This window comes from Lampetra fluviatilis, chromosome 59, assembly GCF_964198595.1.
Source record: "Lampetra fluviatilis chromosome 59, kcLamFluv1.1, whole genome shotgun sequence".
Lineage (NCBI taxonomy): Eukaryota > Metazoa > Chordata > Hyperoartia > Petromyzontiformes > Petromyzontidae > Lampetra > Lampetra fluviatilis.
In genome coordinates, this window is record NC_136333.1 from 5,470,779 (window position 1) to 5,490,053 (window position 19,275).

The 19,275-nt window shown below is 53.5% G+C and overlaps 1 protein-coding gene across 1 annotated transcript; it reads right to left on the reverse strand.

Annotated features, from left to right (window-relative positions):
• Window positions 1-196: 196 nt before the first annotated feature.
• LOC144950739 (uncharacterized) lies at window positions 197-18,219 on the reverse strand. The gene is made up of 6 exons (XM_078880812.1): window positions 18,146-18,219; window positions 14,893-15,154; window positions 13,996-14,197; window positions 13,251-13,391; window positions 1,477-1,585; window positions 197-333 (listed from the first exon to the last, which is right to left on the reverse strand). Exons 2-6 carry the CDS (start codon window positions 15,063-15,065, stop codon window positions 197-199), a joined length of 762 nt encoding a protein of 253 aa, XP_078736938.1. The 5' UTR covers window positions 15,066-15,154; window positions 18,146-18,219.
• Window positions 18,220-19,275: the final 1,056 nt, after the last annotated feature.

Below are 19,275 nucleotides of genomic sequence, written 5' to 3' on the forward strand. Positions count from 1 at the left end.
CGAGGTCCTTGGAGACGAGGCCACGACCGAGGAGGCCCGTTCCGGATCCAGACTGGAGACGCAAAATCTGCTGGACGAGTGGAGACGCGGCGAGGCCTGGCGACTACGCACGGAGGACAACCTTCAAGACACACGAGAAGACGCCCTTCAAGACGAAGCCAGACGCGAAGTAGGCGCCGCTTGAGGCCGGCCCCTCTCAAGGTGGCCGATCAAGCGCAAGGAGAGGAGGCATCTCCGGGCGGAAGCCAGAGAACCACGAGCACAGCGGAGACGAGGGGACGTGCTCCTGGAGCAGCGCGGCACGGACACAAGGGAGGGGACCCTTGAGAGTTTCTGGGGCCGTGCACGCCCAGGGGGGGGGGGCACCCCGAAACCTCCACCCTGAAACCTCCACCCCGACACCTCCACCCCGACCGCTCCACCCCACACCTCCACCCCGACACCTCCACCCCGAAACCTCCACCCCACACCTTCACCCCACACCTCCACCCCACACCTCCACCCCGACCGCTCCACCCCGACCCCTCCACCCGGACCGCTCCACCCCGACCGCTCCACCCCGACCGCTCCACCCCAACTCCACCACCCCGACCGCTCCACCCCACACCTCCACCCCGACCCCTCCACCCCGAACCCTACCACCCCGAACCCCTCCACCCCGACCTCTCCACCCGGACCGCTCCACCCCGATCCCTCCACCCCGATACCTCCACCCCGAACCCCTCCACCCCGACCGCTCCACCCCGACTCCACCACCCGGACCGCTCCACCCCGACCCCTCCACCCCGACACCTCCACCCCGAACCCCTCCACCCTGAACCCCTCCACCTAGACCGCTCCACCCCGACTCCACCACCCCGACCGCTCCACCCCACACCTCCACCCTGAACCCTACCACCCCGAACCCCTCCACCCCGACCCCTCCACCCCGACCCCTCCACCCCGAACCCCTCCACCCCAACCCCTCCACCCCGAACCCCTCCACTCGGACCGCTCCACCCCGACCCCTCCACCCCGACCCCTCCACCCCGAACCCCTCCACCTAGACCGCTCCACCCCGACCCCTCCACCCCGACACCTCCACGCCGAACCCCTCCACCCCAACCCCTCCACCCCGAACCCCTCCACCTAGACCGCTCCACCCCGACCCCTCCACCCCGACACCTCCACCCCGAACCCCTCCACCCAAACCCCTCCACCCCGAACCCCTCCACCCGGACCGCTCCACCCCGACCCCTCCACCCCGACACCTCCACCCCGAACCCCTCCACCTAGACCGCTCCACCCCGAACCCCTCCACCCCGACACCTCCACCCCGAACCCCTCCACCCCGATCCCTCCACCCCGACACCTCCACCCCGAACCCCTCCACCCCGACACCTCCACCCCGAACCCCTCCACCTAGACCGCTCCACCCCGACCCCTCCACCCCGACACCTCCACCCCTACCGCTCCACCCCACACCTCCACCCCGACCACTCCACCCCGGCGTCTCGGGATGGCCGGCCTGAGCGCTGGGGCCGTGGTCGCCATCGTCGCGAACGTCGCGGTGGCCGTGCTGCTGCTGCTGCTGTGCGCCGTGCTGCTGCGGGCGCGACGCACCGCGACGCACCGCGACCCACGCGGTCAGAGTTGAGGCCGGGGCAGGCGTCGACTTTGTGTTCGAGGATGGCCTCGTATGAGTGGAGGAGGCTCGTGAAGGACGCTGCTGCCGCTGCCGCTTGCTGGGCAGTCGAGAGGCAGTCGCCCTCCAGCAACGACGGAGGGGCAGACGCTCACAACAACGAGCGGAGGGACTTGCGGCTAAAACGCAGCAAGTTGGCGGTGCATCGGCCGGTAATCTCAGGCGGTCAAGCCATGGCACCTGCTGGGTCTGTCCCGTGACCTCCTCCTGTACCTAGCCTGGCACAGTGGGGAGCACAGGTGGTGCATCGGCCAGTCATCTCAGTCAGTCGACCCATGGTATCTGCTGGGTCTGTCCCGTGACCTCCTCCTGTACCTAGCCTGGCACAGTGGGGAGCACAGGTGGTGCATCGGCCAGTCATCTCAGTCAGTCGACCCATGGCACCTGCTGGGTCTGTCCCGTGACCTCCTGCCAGCGGGCGTTCGACACTTCACGTGGCCTTAAAGGTGCACCTAGCCTGGCACAAGCGCCGTGGTGACGTCACCGCCACTTAGAGGCGAATGGTGGTTGTTGTTGTTGTTGAACTTATTTTTCGAGCCGTACGGAGCCAACCGTGCTAATCGGAGATGCGGGGGTTGTGAACAAACGAAACACACACAAAAAAAGACGTGTCTCCGGTGATGGAGTTGTCTTCGATGGCTTCTGGTGGTCGCTGATGATATTTTGGTAATCGATGATGACGACAGTGCAGGATTATGCTAATAGCAAAAGTAGATGCAAATGCTACGGGCCCCGCACTCTCAAGGGCCCCGTGCTAAATGCTTTCAAGCTTTCAATTCCGGTGCAGTGATTCTGCATTTGCTCTATTACTCCAGTACTATACCGCCTTCAACTTTTATGAACGACCGGGTGTTTAAGGTTAGCGATTTGTCGTATTATCTGGCTGTAGATACAATGAAAAAATACAATAACTTTACTATGCAAGTAAAAAATGTGTGTTTTAATATTTCTGCATTTTTTTAGGGCCCCTTTATAACATCATGCTACAGGCCCCGCACTAGCTTAATCCGGCACTGGATGACGATGATGATGACCTCCGATGGTCGCTTGTGATCTTTGTGGTCTCCGATGGCTTCTGCTGGTTCTCTCGTGATATTTTTTTTTGGGGGGGACCCTCTAATAATGAATTAGTGACATTTGGTATTTGCATAATTCATATCGCACAAGGCTATTATTTTTTTTATCTACGTGACTTTACCGGAAAAAACTAAGAATATGAATCCTTGCAGTCATGAAAACTTCAAATGTAGAAATAAGGGTATAGTAGAGTCTGCAACCTGTGGGTGATGTTCCTATCACGTGGTCTAATGAAACGAAGTAATTTGCAGGCGCGTATCCTTTGGTTTGTGCATTCGCAGTATTAACCAGGGCTGCTGCCACGTTCGAAGCCGTGAACCTATGCGACCCCCCCCCCCCCCCTCACTTTGATGGTCTCGCGCGGCCCGGTGGTGGACTCTGGTGGTCCCCCTATTGACTGGTGGTCTCATCGTCGTCATCGTCATCATCGCCATCTTTAACGATGACGTCATCGTCATCATCATCGTCGTCATCTTTAACGACGGACATAGTTGACCCTTACAGTGACCGTCGCTTGACGAGGCTGCCCCCCCCCCCCTCCATCGTGGCAGCGTCAACAAGCCAGCGGTTGTCATCTGAACTTGACGAGATGCGGGGGGGGGGGGGGGAGGGCCTCGCCACACGGAACTCGGAATTTCCGCCACTGGCTTGGGAACCTCTTGGCAGAAACGAGCTCGGCTTAACGCTCGCTGACAGCGCGCTGAAGAAGAAGGAGATGAGACACGTTTGACTTTAATAGAAACGAGCAGGACAGCTGTGTTGCTTTCACCTTATATATATCAAAAAAACTTTCCTCCAGAAGCCAAAGGGGGGTGGGGTGTTAGGCAGAGGTCGCAAACGGGTTTTGATTCCTTACCCGTAGCCATACCCGGCCGCACCAGGGTCGCAAATGGGTACCCGTACCCGGCCAGGTACGAGTTTCCGTTCCCTACCCGTACCCTACCCGAAATGAGTGACAAACGGTTACTCACCAGTGACTCACGGCCTACCCGTACCCGGCCGCACCAGGGTCGCAAACGGCTACCCGTACCCGGCCGGGTAGCCGGGTATCGGGTAGGGTACGGGTATCGGGTACCCGGTTGCGACCTCTGGTGTTAGGTTTTCGCGATCAAGAAAATCAAGGAGGGATGCATCCGATAGAAATTCTGCGTAACAATCCCGTCTCTTTTTACCGGCCATATTTTTGCACAATTTTTCTGCCACATTTTCTGCCGCATTTTATGTCGATATCCTGCGCCGTGTTTCGTCGCGAGACGAGTAATCCATTCCGCTCTCCCGCAGGGCAGCGCAACCCTTTGTGCGAAAGAAGCATTCGCGGAAGCGGATATCACAGAGCTAAATCCGATATCCCTTGCAACGAGTTGTGGTTCACACGGTCAAGGGCAACACTTTCCCACCCACTCTGCATTTGAGAGTAATGTTCTATGCATGACAGACCAATATATTGTTTTGATTCTCAGACCGCAGATGTAGGCAAATTATGCGCGGAACCAAATTTCTTTTTTCCATGGGGGTTTTCGTGTGTGCAGTCAATAGCGACTGGTCTTAGTCTATCAACTCACTACACTTGGGAACCCACTTTCATCACGGGTGCAGGCTGGAACCTGGATTTGAGCCCAGCGTCTGAGCTCTCTGACCACCGAGCCACCCCGGTTAAAACATTCAAAGTCAACTTCACAGAAATTTCATGAGCCGCATGACTAATCGACCAGGCACCGAAGAGAGGTCCACTGAAGATGTTCGCAGCAGCAGAGGCCATTACCACTTCCGATGCATTTACAATCTCCGAACATTAGTATCTCATTACAGAGCGCGTGTGTTGTCTATGGGCAAGTAAACATCTATAATTCACGATCGGAACAGCCCTTTGTCAATCCACTGCTGGATGAAAGTCTCCCCCCGCCATGCCAGTTAATGGGTGTTGTGTGGTCGTTGCAAATTTGTGAAGGCTGGGGGGGGGGGCAGAAACGCCGCTGATGTAAGCCGTGATCTGGCAGTGGGACTCAAGGTCGATGGGTTTATTAGCTGCTTAGGGCACTAATCGCCGCGCCAACATCACTGCCTCCAATTAAGATGTGATTAAGCATAACCCTGCTGATATCAGTTCCTCCCCCTCTCTCTGTGCCAATTATATATTGCGCCCAAGAGGAGATGAGTTAAAAGATGTGGAAAGAATACGGGAGTCCGGCAACAACAACAAAACACAACAGTGCGTTTCACATCGCAAAAAAAAAATACTTTCAAAGTATAAAAAAAAGCTCAAGATTCTCACAATAGCCACGTTGGAACGACCGAGTCAGTACACCCGGGTTTTAGCCACTCGCGATTAAACCGTGTTCTCGAGTGTACGGGGAATTGGCGATGCTGTCAGTGACTGTGCCAGACTCGATTATGACAACCTGGGAGGTAGCTACCCGATTTAGATTGTTTTTCCACAGCTAAACGCATCTCCGTGAGTGTTTGGGGGCGGCACTGCTCAGCTCTCATGTGTGTGGCTTCAAGGCGGGCGGGCGGGGGGGTGGTGTGGGGCATTGCACATTTCTGGGCAGAGTTGAACATTTCTCGCAGTGCTGTGGCCAGCAAGCGGGGGGGGGGAGGGGAGGGTGCAATGATGCAGAAATTCGTCGACGAGCATCGCTCGACGCTCACGCGCGCTCCGAATCGCTCGCGTGCCGGAGTCGACGTCGTTCGAGGGTCGTGGACGCGACACCTCGTGGGGTTCACGTCGCCCGTGGAGCAACAAGGAGGCGCTGCCATTAATCGCAATGTTAGTAACAACAAAGTGGCTACAATTCTTCCAGAGACCTGTGTGGTGGTGTGGGCTACTTTATATAAAGAGATGCTGCCGTGGTAAACAATGGGTAGCGAGCCGGAGTGGCAATCCAGGCCCGGCAGGGATCAAAACCGGGGATCTTCTGCGTTGGGTCTTTCGCAAGGTGTTGGTTTTGGGAGTTCTTTTGAAACGCCATTCTGCGCTCCAAGCTTCGTCGGGGTTGAAGCCGCATCGTTGGAGTTTCAACATTGGATCAGCAGCTTCTGCCGAGCGGGACCGGTGCGGGATGGGGGGGGGGTCGCTACGGGACGGGCCCCTCTCTCCATGCGGGAAATTGCACCCTAATTTTGGTGTAAACTGTCGCGCAATCTTTCACATATTGAACTCCGAACCCGGCAACCTGAGTTTGATTCCAGGCCAAGGGTGATGTCGGTGGCGAGCGATATCTGAACCGGTACGACCACGACCATCACCAACCAACAATGCCAAAATCATTAAGTATGGCCAAACAATCCCCCAAGGCCGACACGGCGTGGGGGGAGGGGCCTTCATGCTGTAGCGGACTGACAGTGGGCTGATAATCACTGTTATACAGAACCTACGTTTGTGAGCGACAGTAATTTCTCGCGATGGAAGCGCGCGAATAGCTAACGCCATACGGTATATAAAAAAAAACTAATGAAAACTTTAAATATTCGAAATTGGGCCTCCTTTCAAAAATGACAACCCCCCATTGGGGGTTCATCACGGTCGGCCTAACGACGTTCTTGTATCATCGGCAGAGGTCGCAAACGGGTTTCGATTCCTTACCCGTACCCGGCCGCACTAGGGTCGCAAACGGGTACCCGTACCCGGCCGTACCCGTACCCTACTTGTAACCGGCCGGGTACGGGTATCGGGTACCTGATTGCGACCTCTGGGATGAAGCCATGTTGCAGGCGTGGGTGGGTTGATTCTAGGAACTTGAATTGTGAGAAGAGACAAGACGTTGGGAAATGAGTGACAAACGGTTACTCACCAGTGACTCACGGCCTACCCGTACCCGGCCGCACCAGGGTCGTAAACGGGTACCCGTACCCGGCTGGGTACGGGTAGCCGGGTATCGGGTAGGGTACGGGTATCGGGTACCCGGTTGCGACCTCTGATCATCGGTTCAAAGTCCCGTGCCCAACACTTACGAACACGGTCGCATTTACACGCGGCCCGGGCATTGGTACACCAAGCGGATCGCCCAGCCGAGCGTTCTTGCGACGCTTCGCGATTTGGTAATTTGGCGTCATCCGGCGAGCAAACGTGCCACGGTCGTCACTCGCATGCTATGGGCAGACTGCGGAAGCTGGACGGGTGAATTATTGCTGCAATATCTGAAGAGACCACACACACACACACAGGTACTACGGGCAGGGGGGGGGGTCCGCGTCTTCTTTAACACAACCCCCCCTCCCCGCCTCTCCTCTGCACCGCTCGCCCTGTGCCCGTAATGCGAATCAGAATACTGTACCGTCGCACGAATGACAAACGCAATTCATAACGCGCGCGTGCATTTTTTCGCAAATCGGACGCAAAGTTCCGATTGAGAGCTCGATTTGCAGTCCTTGCCGGACAATCCACTGCTGAATGAAGGCCCCTCTCCTCCCCCCAAAATCCCCAAGGCCGTGTTGTAGGTCACGGTGGTTGTCCGACCACACTTCGCCACGCTTGCGAGCACGCGTTGGTTCAAAGATGTTACAACGCGGCCAGGAGTCCAACTCTGGTGGCCACGCTCACAATGCAGCGAGCCAACCACTGCGCTACCGCTCCACACTGTTGTGCGTTCAGACGACTGTGAGTTAACAGAAGCTTTGATTACAGCAAAGGCAAACATCCCCATCCCCCACCCCCCGTAATATCCTTGAAAAGACTGTTTGGGCAAGCGCTGTTAGCGAGTAACACCTATGAAGGCCGGCACGCACACGAGGGGGTGGGTGGCCAGCACCACGCCTGGCCGTCTTTGTCTCCCCAGTGGCGATGTTTACACACCGCACCAGGTACTCGCTTGAGGCTGAGCCGACCTCGGGGAGGCCCAGGACCGGTTCGGATAAGTTACTGGTGCTGGCCGTGAGCGGGAATCGAACTTGGGTCGTCACGCCGCAGCTCGTTCACCGTTGCACCACCGCTCCACACTCGCGCACATGCAAACACACGCGCGGGAGCGCCATTCACTACGAACGGAAAATTCATCGGCGTTTTATTTACCCGGGCAAGAAGACATTGAGATCCATCATCTTTCCATTAACAAGAAAGACCAGAGAGAGAAAATACTTACAGCTGATACTTAATTGTTCCTAAATTAGCCGCGCGCAATTTTGCAAGTGTGGGGAATTGGCTCACAACCGCCGACTCTAGTGTAAAACAAGGCCGGCCGGATTTGCTTTCAAACACGATGTACAAAATACTTTGTGTACATACCCCGTAGAAATATACACGCACGCGTATATATACAGACACGTAATGTGCACAAGTTCGCTACGTACGGCGCGGAAATAGGCTCAACGTATATACGTCAATACGTCAGTTTAACACGGAGGCTTTCGCGAACAACATCACCCGTAAGAGAGTTTTTTTGGGTTAGATCGCGTATTAACCCAAAAAAAACCTATTATGGATGTCAATACGTGTTTCGGCAAACGCTGCGCAAACGTTGCACGGATGCCACGGGGCTGCGTGGCCCAAGTCCCCGTCGGTATTTTTTCTCCCAAAATACAAGCGGGGACCGCTAAAAAGTAACGCCTTCAATGTATCCACTCCGTACGTTTTTATTGCACCGAATAAACAGTAAAATATTATCTCTCGAGAATGTCATGAACATTTGCAGATGGCAGAAATAGAGAAGCCCTCTCCCCCTGCCGCCTCCTCCCTCCCCCTCCTCCTCTAACACAACGATTGCAGAGCACGACAACGCCAGACCTCGCACGATCTAAGCGGTGAACCCTGCACCTCCGTGATCGGAGGCGCCGTGGTGACGGCTGTTTGCCAAAGGCTACGCGGGTGCCGACGGAATCCTAATGACGTGATGAACGCCGGGCCCTGGTTCCACGTGACGACCTCAAGTGCAAGGGAGCAGGAGACCCGTGCCGAGGAGCGGCCCGACGATCCGCGACATCGGCGTGGATATTTACAGCGCGGCATCGGCGCACCGAGTTATCGGCAGAGCCAAGATAGGAGGGCGTTACTTCCGGGGCAAGCGTTGCCCCCCTTTGGCTGTGCAACTCGCAAAGATGACCGAATCTGTTGCGTATGAGACAGAAGTTGCAAACGGGTTTTGATTCCTTACCCGTACCCGGCCGCACCAGGGTCGCAAACGGGTACCCGTACCCTACCCGTACCCAGCCGGGTACGGGTAGGGTACGGGTATCGGGTACCTGATTGCGACCTCTGGGATGAAGCCATGTTGCAGGCGCGGGTGGGTTGCTTCTAGGAACTTGAATTGTGAGAAGAGACAAGACGTTGGGAAATGAGTGACAAACGGTTACTCACCAGTGACTCACGGTCTACCCGTACCCGGCCGCACCAGGGTCGCAAACGGGTACCCATACCCGGCCGGGTACGGGTAGCCGGGTATCGGGTAGGGTACGGGTATCGGGTACCCGATTGCGATTAATAGTATGAGATGGCAAAGCTGCAGGCGCTGCAGCGTGTTCTGACGGACACTGCCGGTGGAAGGAACTCTGCTAGAGAGCCCAGCCAGAGGGTATTTTTGCCGATTCTTCCCCGCCGGCCGGACGTCCTAGAAGAGGTGGAAGTGAATTGCACTCAAGTCAATTCGTGCATCTCGATGAAGGTAGACTGCCCCCCCCCTCATCCCCCAGCGAGAGTGAATGGCACTCACTCCCTTCGGCTAACAGATCTCCACGAAGGTGAACAAGCAGTTGGCTTTAACCATTCGGCAACCGCCCTTTCAAAACGAACGTCATCAACGTTGATGCCGCGCGGCACTTTTAAGACGCCGGGAAGCCAATTCCACGTGGCTCTAACAGCTTCGTAAAAAAGAACGTAACAGGAAAAAACCGCGCGTATTCCCAAGTGTGTATTTTGTGATGACGACGCTATCTTGCGCGCGCGTGCGCGCTAGTGGGTTGACGACTTCAGGGTCTAGGTCCATCGCCTTGGCTGAAAATAGGCTTATCCGCTTAGCGCTTAGTTTTAAAATCGGAAAAGTTTTCGGAAAGTCTTTTTTTTTTGCTGCGACAAATTTTGGCCAAATTCGTGTCGCCCGGTTTTCTATCGGGAGCCCGTGAGCCAGGGCCAGAAATTTCACCGGTCAGCCACCACCTGAGGTGGCGTCACTTCAAAGGGCTTCAAACTTCTTGGCCAATAACGGTGAATTATATAAATGCCCACTTGAAATGAGCGGGGGGTGGAGGGTTATATCGAGTTTTTGGGTTAGATCACGTAAATATAAAACCGCCACCACCCGATAGTCAATCAGTAAGGTTTGTCACGTAAACAAAACGTGCCAATTCGTTACAAGTACAGCACACCGGTGTGTTGGAGAGTAAACCAATACATTTGCAATTCGAGTCCAACGTTTCGCACAAACAGCATCATCAGGCGACAGCCAGAGTTGTGGAGAAATCCTCCTGTTTCAGGTCTTAAAGAGAGGGATACATGCGATGCCGTCACTTGCGAGCCAATCGGGTGCGAAGACCAGAGGGGAGGGAATGTATCCATATAATTTATAATGGATATCCATTCCCGGTTGGGTTATTCATGGGGTAATCAACATACATAATGTGCATGCACAACGCGCGTGTGCGACGCACATACATTATGCATGCACGCCCTTCCCCCTGTTTAATCCACTCGTATGTTCGCCGTGTAAATGGATTATAGCCACTGTTAAAAGATTTGCCACCTCTGGGTTGGCAATTTGTGATAGGAAGGTGCCTTATGTCAACCCAACATAAACTGACTTGACCTTAGGTGGTACCGATTTCTGCTGTGGCCCCATGGACTGTCGGTTAAGTCCCGAATAGCAACACAACTTTATACCATATTCTCCGAATTGCACGACGAACTTTCTTTTTGTCTCGATTTAAAGCTTTCGTGACTGCAGGGATTCATCTTCTTGGTTCTTTCGGTAAATTCACGTAGAAGGGAAATAATAAAAATAATAAAATTATTCTCACGACGTTTCGCCCACTACGTGACTTTACCGAAAGAACCAAGATTTATTTTTGTCCCCCTGTAATTTAAAACCGTGAGTTGGTGACGCGTCTTATAATCTGGCAGCTGTGTGCGTCCACATTGGCGTCGCTTCATCGATGAGGTGCGTCCTTATTTCCCAGGGCGTCTTAGAATCCGGAGAACACGGTAAAACAAGATTTTGTTTACATTGGATCAATCTCCACAACAGTTACCATGACCCTATGTTACAGCTGGACGGAGGCTAATGCATTTATGCTCCCAATCTCGGTTGGGAAATCATTAAAGAGGACAACATCTGAAAAACCCCGCAAATACAAAAAGAAAAGCCACACCACCACCACCACCACAATGCAGTATTCATGAGGCTCTCTCGCGCAGGGTGTGTTCTCTGTGGGGGGCCCCTTCTGATGAGCGGCCAATTTGCGAGGAAATTGGTTTCATCTCCCCAGGCCGGGCAGGACTGGGAATCGGCTGGGAGTGGGTGGAGTGATCGTGCTCCTTGGGGGGATGACTTGCGGGGGTGACTTAAGTGGTCTCGACAGCGCCAATTTCAGGAAGCGCGATATCCGCCACGTCCAGCGCTCTCCTCCCGTTGCCGAGCTGCACCGATAGGTTAGAGGTGCAGCCGTGCAACAGCGGCTGCTGGCAGGAAGGGTCTCCACTAGACGGTTGTTCTGGAGGATATCTCCTCGAGGAGGGGATTTGGCCGACTTAATTCACGCTGGCCAGACGTCGTGGAAGAGATGGAATTAAACCCACATTTTTATCTGGCCAAAACGCAACCTGCCGATCGACCGGCTGTGGATGTCACCCTTTTACCCATCGGCCTATTGGGTTTTCAGAGAGTGGGAAAAAAAAGAATCCGTCGCGCAACAACATTTATTTAATCGGGCAAACTCTGTGCCAGCATCAACCGTGCTGGTCTCACCAGGAGAGTCGGGCTCGCTGAACAAATGCCGCCGGCTTAACAAGACGTTCCCGGCAAAAGCACTCCTCCTGCACGCCGAGACCCCGCTCTACAGAGAGCCCTTCTGGCCACTGGCAGGGTGAGATCCACGAGTCGAGCGGTGAAGAGAGGGCACAAATACACGGGGCGAGTTGGCGAATGGCGTGGCGTGGGTTGGCATGGGCCCTGGTGGGTGCAATGAATGAAATGGAGTCGTGTTGCGCCCCCTCCCGGACCCATGGCCCGGTGCAGTTACACCGCCTGCACACCCGGTAGCTGTCCTTCCGCCGCACCTCCGATTAGCACGGTTGGCTACGTACGATGCGAAATAAGTTAAACATACATACACTGGCTGTAAACTTGGCGTTTGAGTTAACCCTAAATCACTCGCCAATGATCCTCGCGCAACGATTGTGGCCCATCGGCACTCCATCCCCTTCAACGCACAAGGAAACAATGCACAAGTAGAACAATGATGTGCTAAACGTATGAAAGCTCACGATATGCCGAGTTTGTAGATTGTTGGCAAGTACCTAGGCTCTGTTGAGTTTCTGTAACACAAATGCTGTCCAGCACACCACCATCACACTGATGTATTAAAACGTACAAGTGTGACAATGATGCACTATCGCATCATTGTGTCACACTACAGCCTTTAAAAATATATCCCGTTAGACTCGATTATCCGCGCTAATGATGGGGAGGACGGCCGCAGATAATAAAAAAATCGCAAATACAAAAATATAACAATTTTTCACGAATCTCTATGCCAAAAACGGATAATATATGGGTTTAAATTACGTTTAAGTTAAGAAAATTGAGTTCGGTTTAAGCACATGTCTTGCAATAAACAGTTCCAAGAATTATAGTGTATAACTGCTCTTAGATGATTAATTTGGGCTTAAGAGAACATTCACGAGTTATTAATCGATGTCAAAATCTCCTGCATTTAGTTTCCCCCAAAACTAATCCCGATTGTGCTGTGTCATGTCACAAGAGGAAGTATCCATTCAGGTCTCGCGCAGAGCAGAGCAACCGCCCGTCAAAGCGGACGCCACGCAGGAGCCAATAATCGCAGAGCGATTTGTGAGATCGCTTCAAGGTGCCGTGTGGTCCACACGACGGCAGTGGGGTCGGCACTTTCCCACCCGTTCCGCCGCACGGGAGAAATATTTGGCAAAAACAATTTCTTTTTGGAATTCGCACGAGCTGTAATTCGTCCAAATTATGTGCAGGACCACATTTGACGCAGACAATAGCTGGCAACACCTCAGAGCGTTTACAACCGTTTCAGGAAGCTTCACACCTCGTGCGTCAGCCCCGGGATGAACAGCCTCCCTTGGTAGCGACGGGAGAAGAGCCGCGTCTCCCCGCAAGAAAACGACCAAAAATGTCCACGCCTCCTCCTCCTCCTCCAGCCCTCGTCAGCTCATCATGGGCGCCGCCTCCGCCCCCTGGCAAGGTCGGTGGTGCCTCCCGTGGTGCCCCCCTCCCACCGGCGGCTCCCTCTGCCACCCTCTCCCCCCTCTCCCCCCCCCGCACCCTCCGTGCCCCCCACGCCCCCCGCGCCCCCCTCTCCCTGCCCTTCCCTGCCCGGCCACCGCCGCCGTCGCCGCCGCGTCCACCGCCCGCCCAGCAACTGCCGGTGCCTTCGGCTCGGGGAAGAAGATGGTGGCGTCGATCGAACGCAGGTCCAGGTCTCCTGTGCCGGCCGGCAGCTCGTCCTGCGAGGTGGCGGGGTCAAGGTTGGAGTCAGGATCAGGGTTATAGTGAGGGTTAGGGTTAGAGTCAGGGTCAGGGTTATACTGAGGGTCAGGGTTAGAGTCAGGGTCAGGGTTAGAGTTGGGGTTAAAGTCAGGGTCAGGATCAGGGTATAGTGAGGGTTAGGGTTAGAGTCAGGGTTAGGGTCATGGTCAGGGTTAAGGTCATGGTTAGGGATAGAGTCAGGGTCAGGGTATAGTGAGGGTTAGGGTTAAGGTCAGGGTTAGGGTTAGAGTCAGGGTCAGGGTTAAGGTCAGGGTTAGGGATAGAGTCAGGGTGTGGGTTCGTCAAGGTTACGGATCGAGTCAAGGTTATAGTCAGGGTGTGGGTTAGAGTCAGGGTTATGGTCATAGACTGTGGGTTAGAGTCAAGGTTACGGATCGAGTCAAGGTTATAGTCTGGGTGTGGGTTAGAGTCAGGGTTATGGCTAGAGTCAAGGTTATAGTCTGGGTGTAGGTTAGAGTCAGGGATCGAGTTGGCCTGTGCCCGTGTTGCCGCCGTGTTGCGCGGAAGCGGCGTCGGTCCCCCCCGCCCCTCGACGCCCGCGCCCCCCCCCCCGCCCCTCACCTTGGTGAGCAGCACGGTGAGGGTGTGCGTCGAGCGGCGCACCACCAGCGTGTCGAGGCCGCAGCCCCGCGCGCGCGGCTCCCACGTCTCGGCCGTGACGCGTGTGCCGGCGCTCACCGCGCGGCGCAGCGGTGCGCCCGGGGCACGGCGCAGCACCGCGTCCGAGCACGACACCGCCCGGCCGCCTGCTCTCCCCGCGCCGCTGATGACGCCGCCGCCGCCACAGTTGGATGCCGTCGTCGGAACGGTCGCGGTTGACGCAGGCGAAGAAGTCGGCGTGCGGCCATCGTCGTCGCCACGGCGCACCGCCAGATAGGTTCACACATGCGCAGCGAACGTAAGGGGCACGTTACGCACGCGCGCAACAAGCCGCGCGTCGTTTATGATCTCAGCTCTTTGTGACGGCGCAGTCCAGAGGTGGGTCTGCTCGATTGGTCGGTTGCTAAGATCTGTTCACCGTGCCGAACAGCACACGGCGTGACCAGAAAACACTTCCCGAGAGCTACATACGTATGTACGTTGAATTTCTTTCGCACCGTACGTAGCCAACCGTGCTCATCGGAGGTGCGGAGGAAGAACAACAAACCAGACACAAAAAAGCAGTTCTAAAGAATTACATTTCCAACCCGGATGATTTAAAAGTGCCACAGTTCCCAGTGGCTTCCTAGTATCGGAAGAACATTCAGAAGGAACAAAACGGCGAAAACCCAGAGCGGTGTACCTAGCCAGCCAGCCCGCCAGCCAGCCCGCCCACCTAGCCAGCCAGCCAGCCCGCCAGCCCGCCAGCCCGCCCACCTAGCCAGCCAGCCAGCCCGCCCGCCAGCCCGCCCACCTAGCCCACCAGCCCGCCCACCTAGCCCGCCAGCCCGCCCGCCAGCTGTCCTGTCTCGCTCTTACCTCAGGAGCACGTGGCGAGCGTCGCCGTCGCTCAGGTGTCGCAGCACGCGCGTCACCACGCTGCGCTCCTGGCTGCCCTCGGCCACGTGGACCACGGGGACGTCCGGGGGCAGCCAGGGGAAGGGCAGCCCCGTGGGCAGCTGCTCCACCCTCGTCCGCTCGTAGAACTCCATGACGGAGGAGGGCAGCACGGGGGGTCGGGCAGTCGGGGGGCCACGAGGAGGGCAGGCGGGGGCCGAGCTGGACTCGCGTTCACATGCCGCTGTGCATCGTCGCGGGGCGAAGGGGGGGGGGACGACGACAAGGAAAAAGAGACACGATTTAAATCTTTCCCGACGAGATTTGAAGAAAGTGTTCGCTTCTTTTAGTTTCGTCAAATCTTTTTGTGTTACCCTGGATAATCCCTCGAGATGGAACGTCTGTGTCGGGTTTGGTCCATGATCTCAAGTGACACACGCCCAGCAAAATACAGCAAATGATGACACAGCGTGTGCCGACGTTTATGAAGATAAAAACTTATGCAACGTATATGCTTATGCAAGTCAGAATACGGTACATGTACACAGGCGCGGTTCGTCTACTAGAGGGGGTGGGGCACCTACCCACCAAGCAGCTGGAGACGAGAAATTATTTTTCGAATAAAAATACTTTTATTTAAAATGTTGTTGTGTTTAAAAAAAAAATCTTTCAACGTGAATTGCCTAATGAAGATAACATATTAAGTTGTTCGTAATAGAAACCGCTGGAACACCACTGTCTGATTTGTGGGGAGGTCTCGGGGTGGCTGTCAAGGAGTTCGCGTGAGAGATGTCCCTTCATTCATCGCGACGAGATTCGCATTTTGGCCACGCCGTTTGAGACCCATTCAGGACGGTGTCACAACGCGAGGTGGCACTGTGCAACTATAGCAGCTCACGGATTTTGCCAGCGTCAAAGGGGGTTGTGTGGTGTGGACTTGAGGGTCATGGGGACAGCATTTGAGTGCTTTGTTTTGTTTCGCATTGTTTATAAATGCCTACCGTTGGTAGCTAAGACAGTTGTATCAATTACACGGGAAGGCCAATAACATGGCGAGGTTTTTTTTCGAAATTAGAACACCACAGGGATTCATCTTCTTGGTTCTTTCGGTAAAGTCACGTAGAAGGGAAGTAATAAAATAATAATAAAATAAAACATAATATAACAAAATTATTTTTATTTTATTATTTTATTACTTCCCTTCTACGTGACTTTACCGAAAGAACCAAGATAGAACGCCACATTTTCAGAGGTCACTCACAACAGCCCCACCTCGTGGAGATGTCACGAGCTGCCACTGCTTGTACACAGAGCACGCAGCTGTGCGCTCAACACGGCTTGCTCCGTATTCTTGTGCAGCAGGGAAATTGATGAGTTTTTAGGTCCATGCGGCGTACAGCTGTTTCAATCCGGGCAAAATCAAAGTTTTGTCTATTTTTTGTGTGTCTCCCTTGCAAGGCCGTAATTATAATATATATTAAGTGGGACACCCCCCCCCCCCCAATATATTGCTAACACATTCCTGCGGAGGAAGCTGGTAGGAACGTTGGGTTGCTCGGTCAATGGCCAGGCTCAATGGCGGCGTGGTGTGTTCCGCAAATATGCCCGACTGTGAGGGCGGGCACAAGCCGGCGTGAGTAGGTTAAACGTTGAGTTTTATAAGGGCACCACGGGGTGACCAGCCCCTCTCCACCCAGCCCCACCTCTCCCACCCCCCACCCAGCCCCTCCCACACCACCCCTCCCAGCCCCTCCCTGCACGACGGACACAATAATCCCCTGTGGGCTGGTGTGACCAGGAGATTCCTACTAGGATAAAATAGATTTCTGTTTATATGATTGTGGTTAAACAAGGAAAAAAAAGAAAAAACAGAGCAATGTAATACAATACACTATTAGACATTATTGTAAAACATTAATAAAAAGTCCATCTTATGTGTTGGTGATTTTTTTTGATATTTTAGGCAGGAAATTCATTTTCAAATTTTTTCTGGGAGATTTATAAGGGGGCACGGGGTGACCAATACGGTCTGAATTTGGTCTGTAATAAGGCAGAGGGCACTGATAAGGGGGTTGACAGGAATGGCAGAGCCAAAGAAGAGCCTAGGGCTCCGGGAAATGAACATCGCACCATCGTCCTAACTAAACACCACCACCCCTCCTGAAATCGAATCCGTCTGTGCGGAGCTTTGAGAGTCGTGGCGTAAACGTGGACCCATTTTTGTCTTTGGGTTCTTCCTGAAAACACAAAAGTGTTGCAACTCAAAAGCAGGTGACGAGTTCAAATTCTGCTTGTGGCCCATCATCCCTCCTCCCGCGGGGGGGGGGGGGTCGATAAAACGAGTAACCCTCCCCACACCACTCAAGAGAAAGTCAACACAGCGGGTTGTCCTATGGATACCCATAGAGGCCCCCTGCCATAAGAATGTGGATTTTGTTTTGGCTTTCTCAACACTGGCTCTTTCTTGTCTTAACTGAATGCTTACATCGCCTTAAGCAAAGGCGCTTTGTAAGGAAGTAACCACGATGGCAACGTATGAATGTGATGGTGGAAGATGCGTGAATTTGGTGTAAACCAGAGTAGCAGTTTCGAAAGATACATCGCTTCAAATGTACCACAATGCAGCCGTTTGACTTTACAATATCATACTTTCAAATTATAATATCATATTTTCACTCTACAATATCATACTTTCACTTTACAATGCAGTCATTTCACTCTACAATATCATTCTTTCACTCTACAATATCATACTTTCACTTTACAATATCATACTTTCACACTACAACACAGTCGTTTACGACTTTACAACACAGTCGTTTAAGACTTTAGAACGCCGCTAAAACTCAAAGAGTTGCTCATTAAACGAGAGGCCTCAGACGAGTCGGACGCAAGCTCATAACTCCAACAGAGTTTAAAAACAATAAACAGTATATAAGTGCGTGTGTGTGTACACGAATCGCACGTTACAAATACAATGTTACAATTTAAAAAGAATAATAATTAAATTCAACTCGCCACGTACGATGCAAGGCCTCAGGCCTTTGCAGAACTAAAACGCCACCCTCGTAGCTTAAACGCTGCAACATTCACCACAAACAACAACCCTCCACACACAGCAGTCATCGTCTCTACGCGAATGATTGTGTGAAACAAATCGTACCGCTGATTATAGTAATAATTATAATAGTTATAAAGCGTCGAGATAGAACGAGCGACGGAGTGGATCCCTCACCGAGTGGGGTTCGTCTGCGGGCGCGGCGGAGACGGTTGCTGGCGGAGCTGACAGCCTGACACACACACAGACACACACTCACATAGATTCACACACAGATTCATACACACACACAGATTCACACACAGACACACACACTCACACACACACTCACACACACTCACATAGATTCACACACACACAGATTCACACACACACACTCACATAGATTCACACACAGATTCATACACACACACAGATTCACACACAGACACACACACACACACAGATTCACACACACTCACATAGATTCACACACAGATTCATACACAGACAGATTCTCACACACACTCACACACAGACACACACACAGATTCACACACAGACACACACTCACACACACAGATTCACACACACTCACATAGATTCATACACAGATTCATACACACAGACAGATTCACACAGACACACAGTCACACAGATTCACACACACACACAGACACACACTCACATAGATTCATACACAGATGCATACACACAGACAGATTCACACAGACACACAGTCACACAGATTCACACACACAGACAGACACACACACGCACATATTCATACACACACAGACACACACACACAGACTCACACAGACACACAGATTCACACACACACAGATTCACACACACAGACACACACACACAGACACACACAGACACACTCACACAGACACACACACAAACACAGATTCACACACACACAGACTCACACAGATACTTATACAGACTCGCAGAAACTCACAAAGGCTTACACAGACTTTGAGACTTACACAGACTCACAGACTTAGAGAGACTCACACTTCTCACACAGACTCGGCGACACTTATACAGACGCACAGAGACACACATAGACTCAGAGAGACTCACACAGACTTAGACTCACAAAGACTCACACAGACTAACACAGAGACAGACACTCACAGAGACTCACACAGAGACAGACTCACATAGACTCACAGAGACTCACAGACTCACAACGACACAGAGACAGAGACTCACACAGAGACAGACTCACATGGACTCACAGAGACTGGCAGACTCACAACGGCACAGAGACACATCGAGACTCACATAGACTCACGGACTCACAAGGCAAGACT

Coding starts and splice junctions, on each gene's coding strand:
- LOC144950739 (XM_078880812.1), bottom strand. CDS start 15,065: ATGGAGTTCTACGAGCGGACGAGGGTGGAGCAGCTGCCCACGGGGCTG. Junction 13,392..13,995: donor TCACCGTGCTGCTCACCAAG/GTGAGGGGCGGG, acceptor GCCACCTCGCAG/GACGAGCTGCCGGCCGGCAC. Junction 1,586..13,250: donor CGGTGGCCGGGCAGGGAAGG/GCAGGGAGAGGG, acceptor TCGCGCCCGCAG/CAGCACGGCGCACAGCAGCA.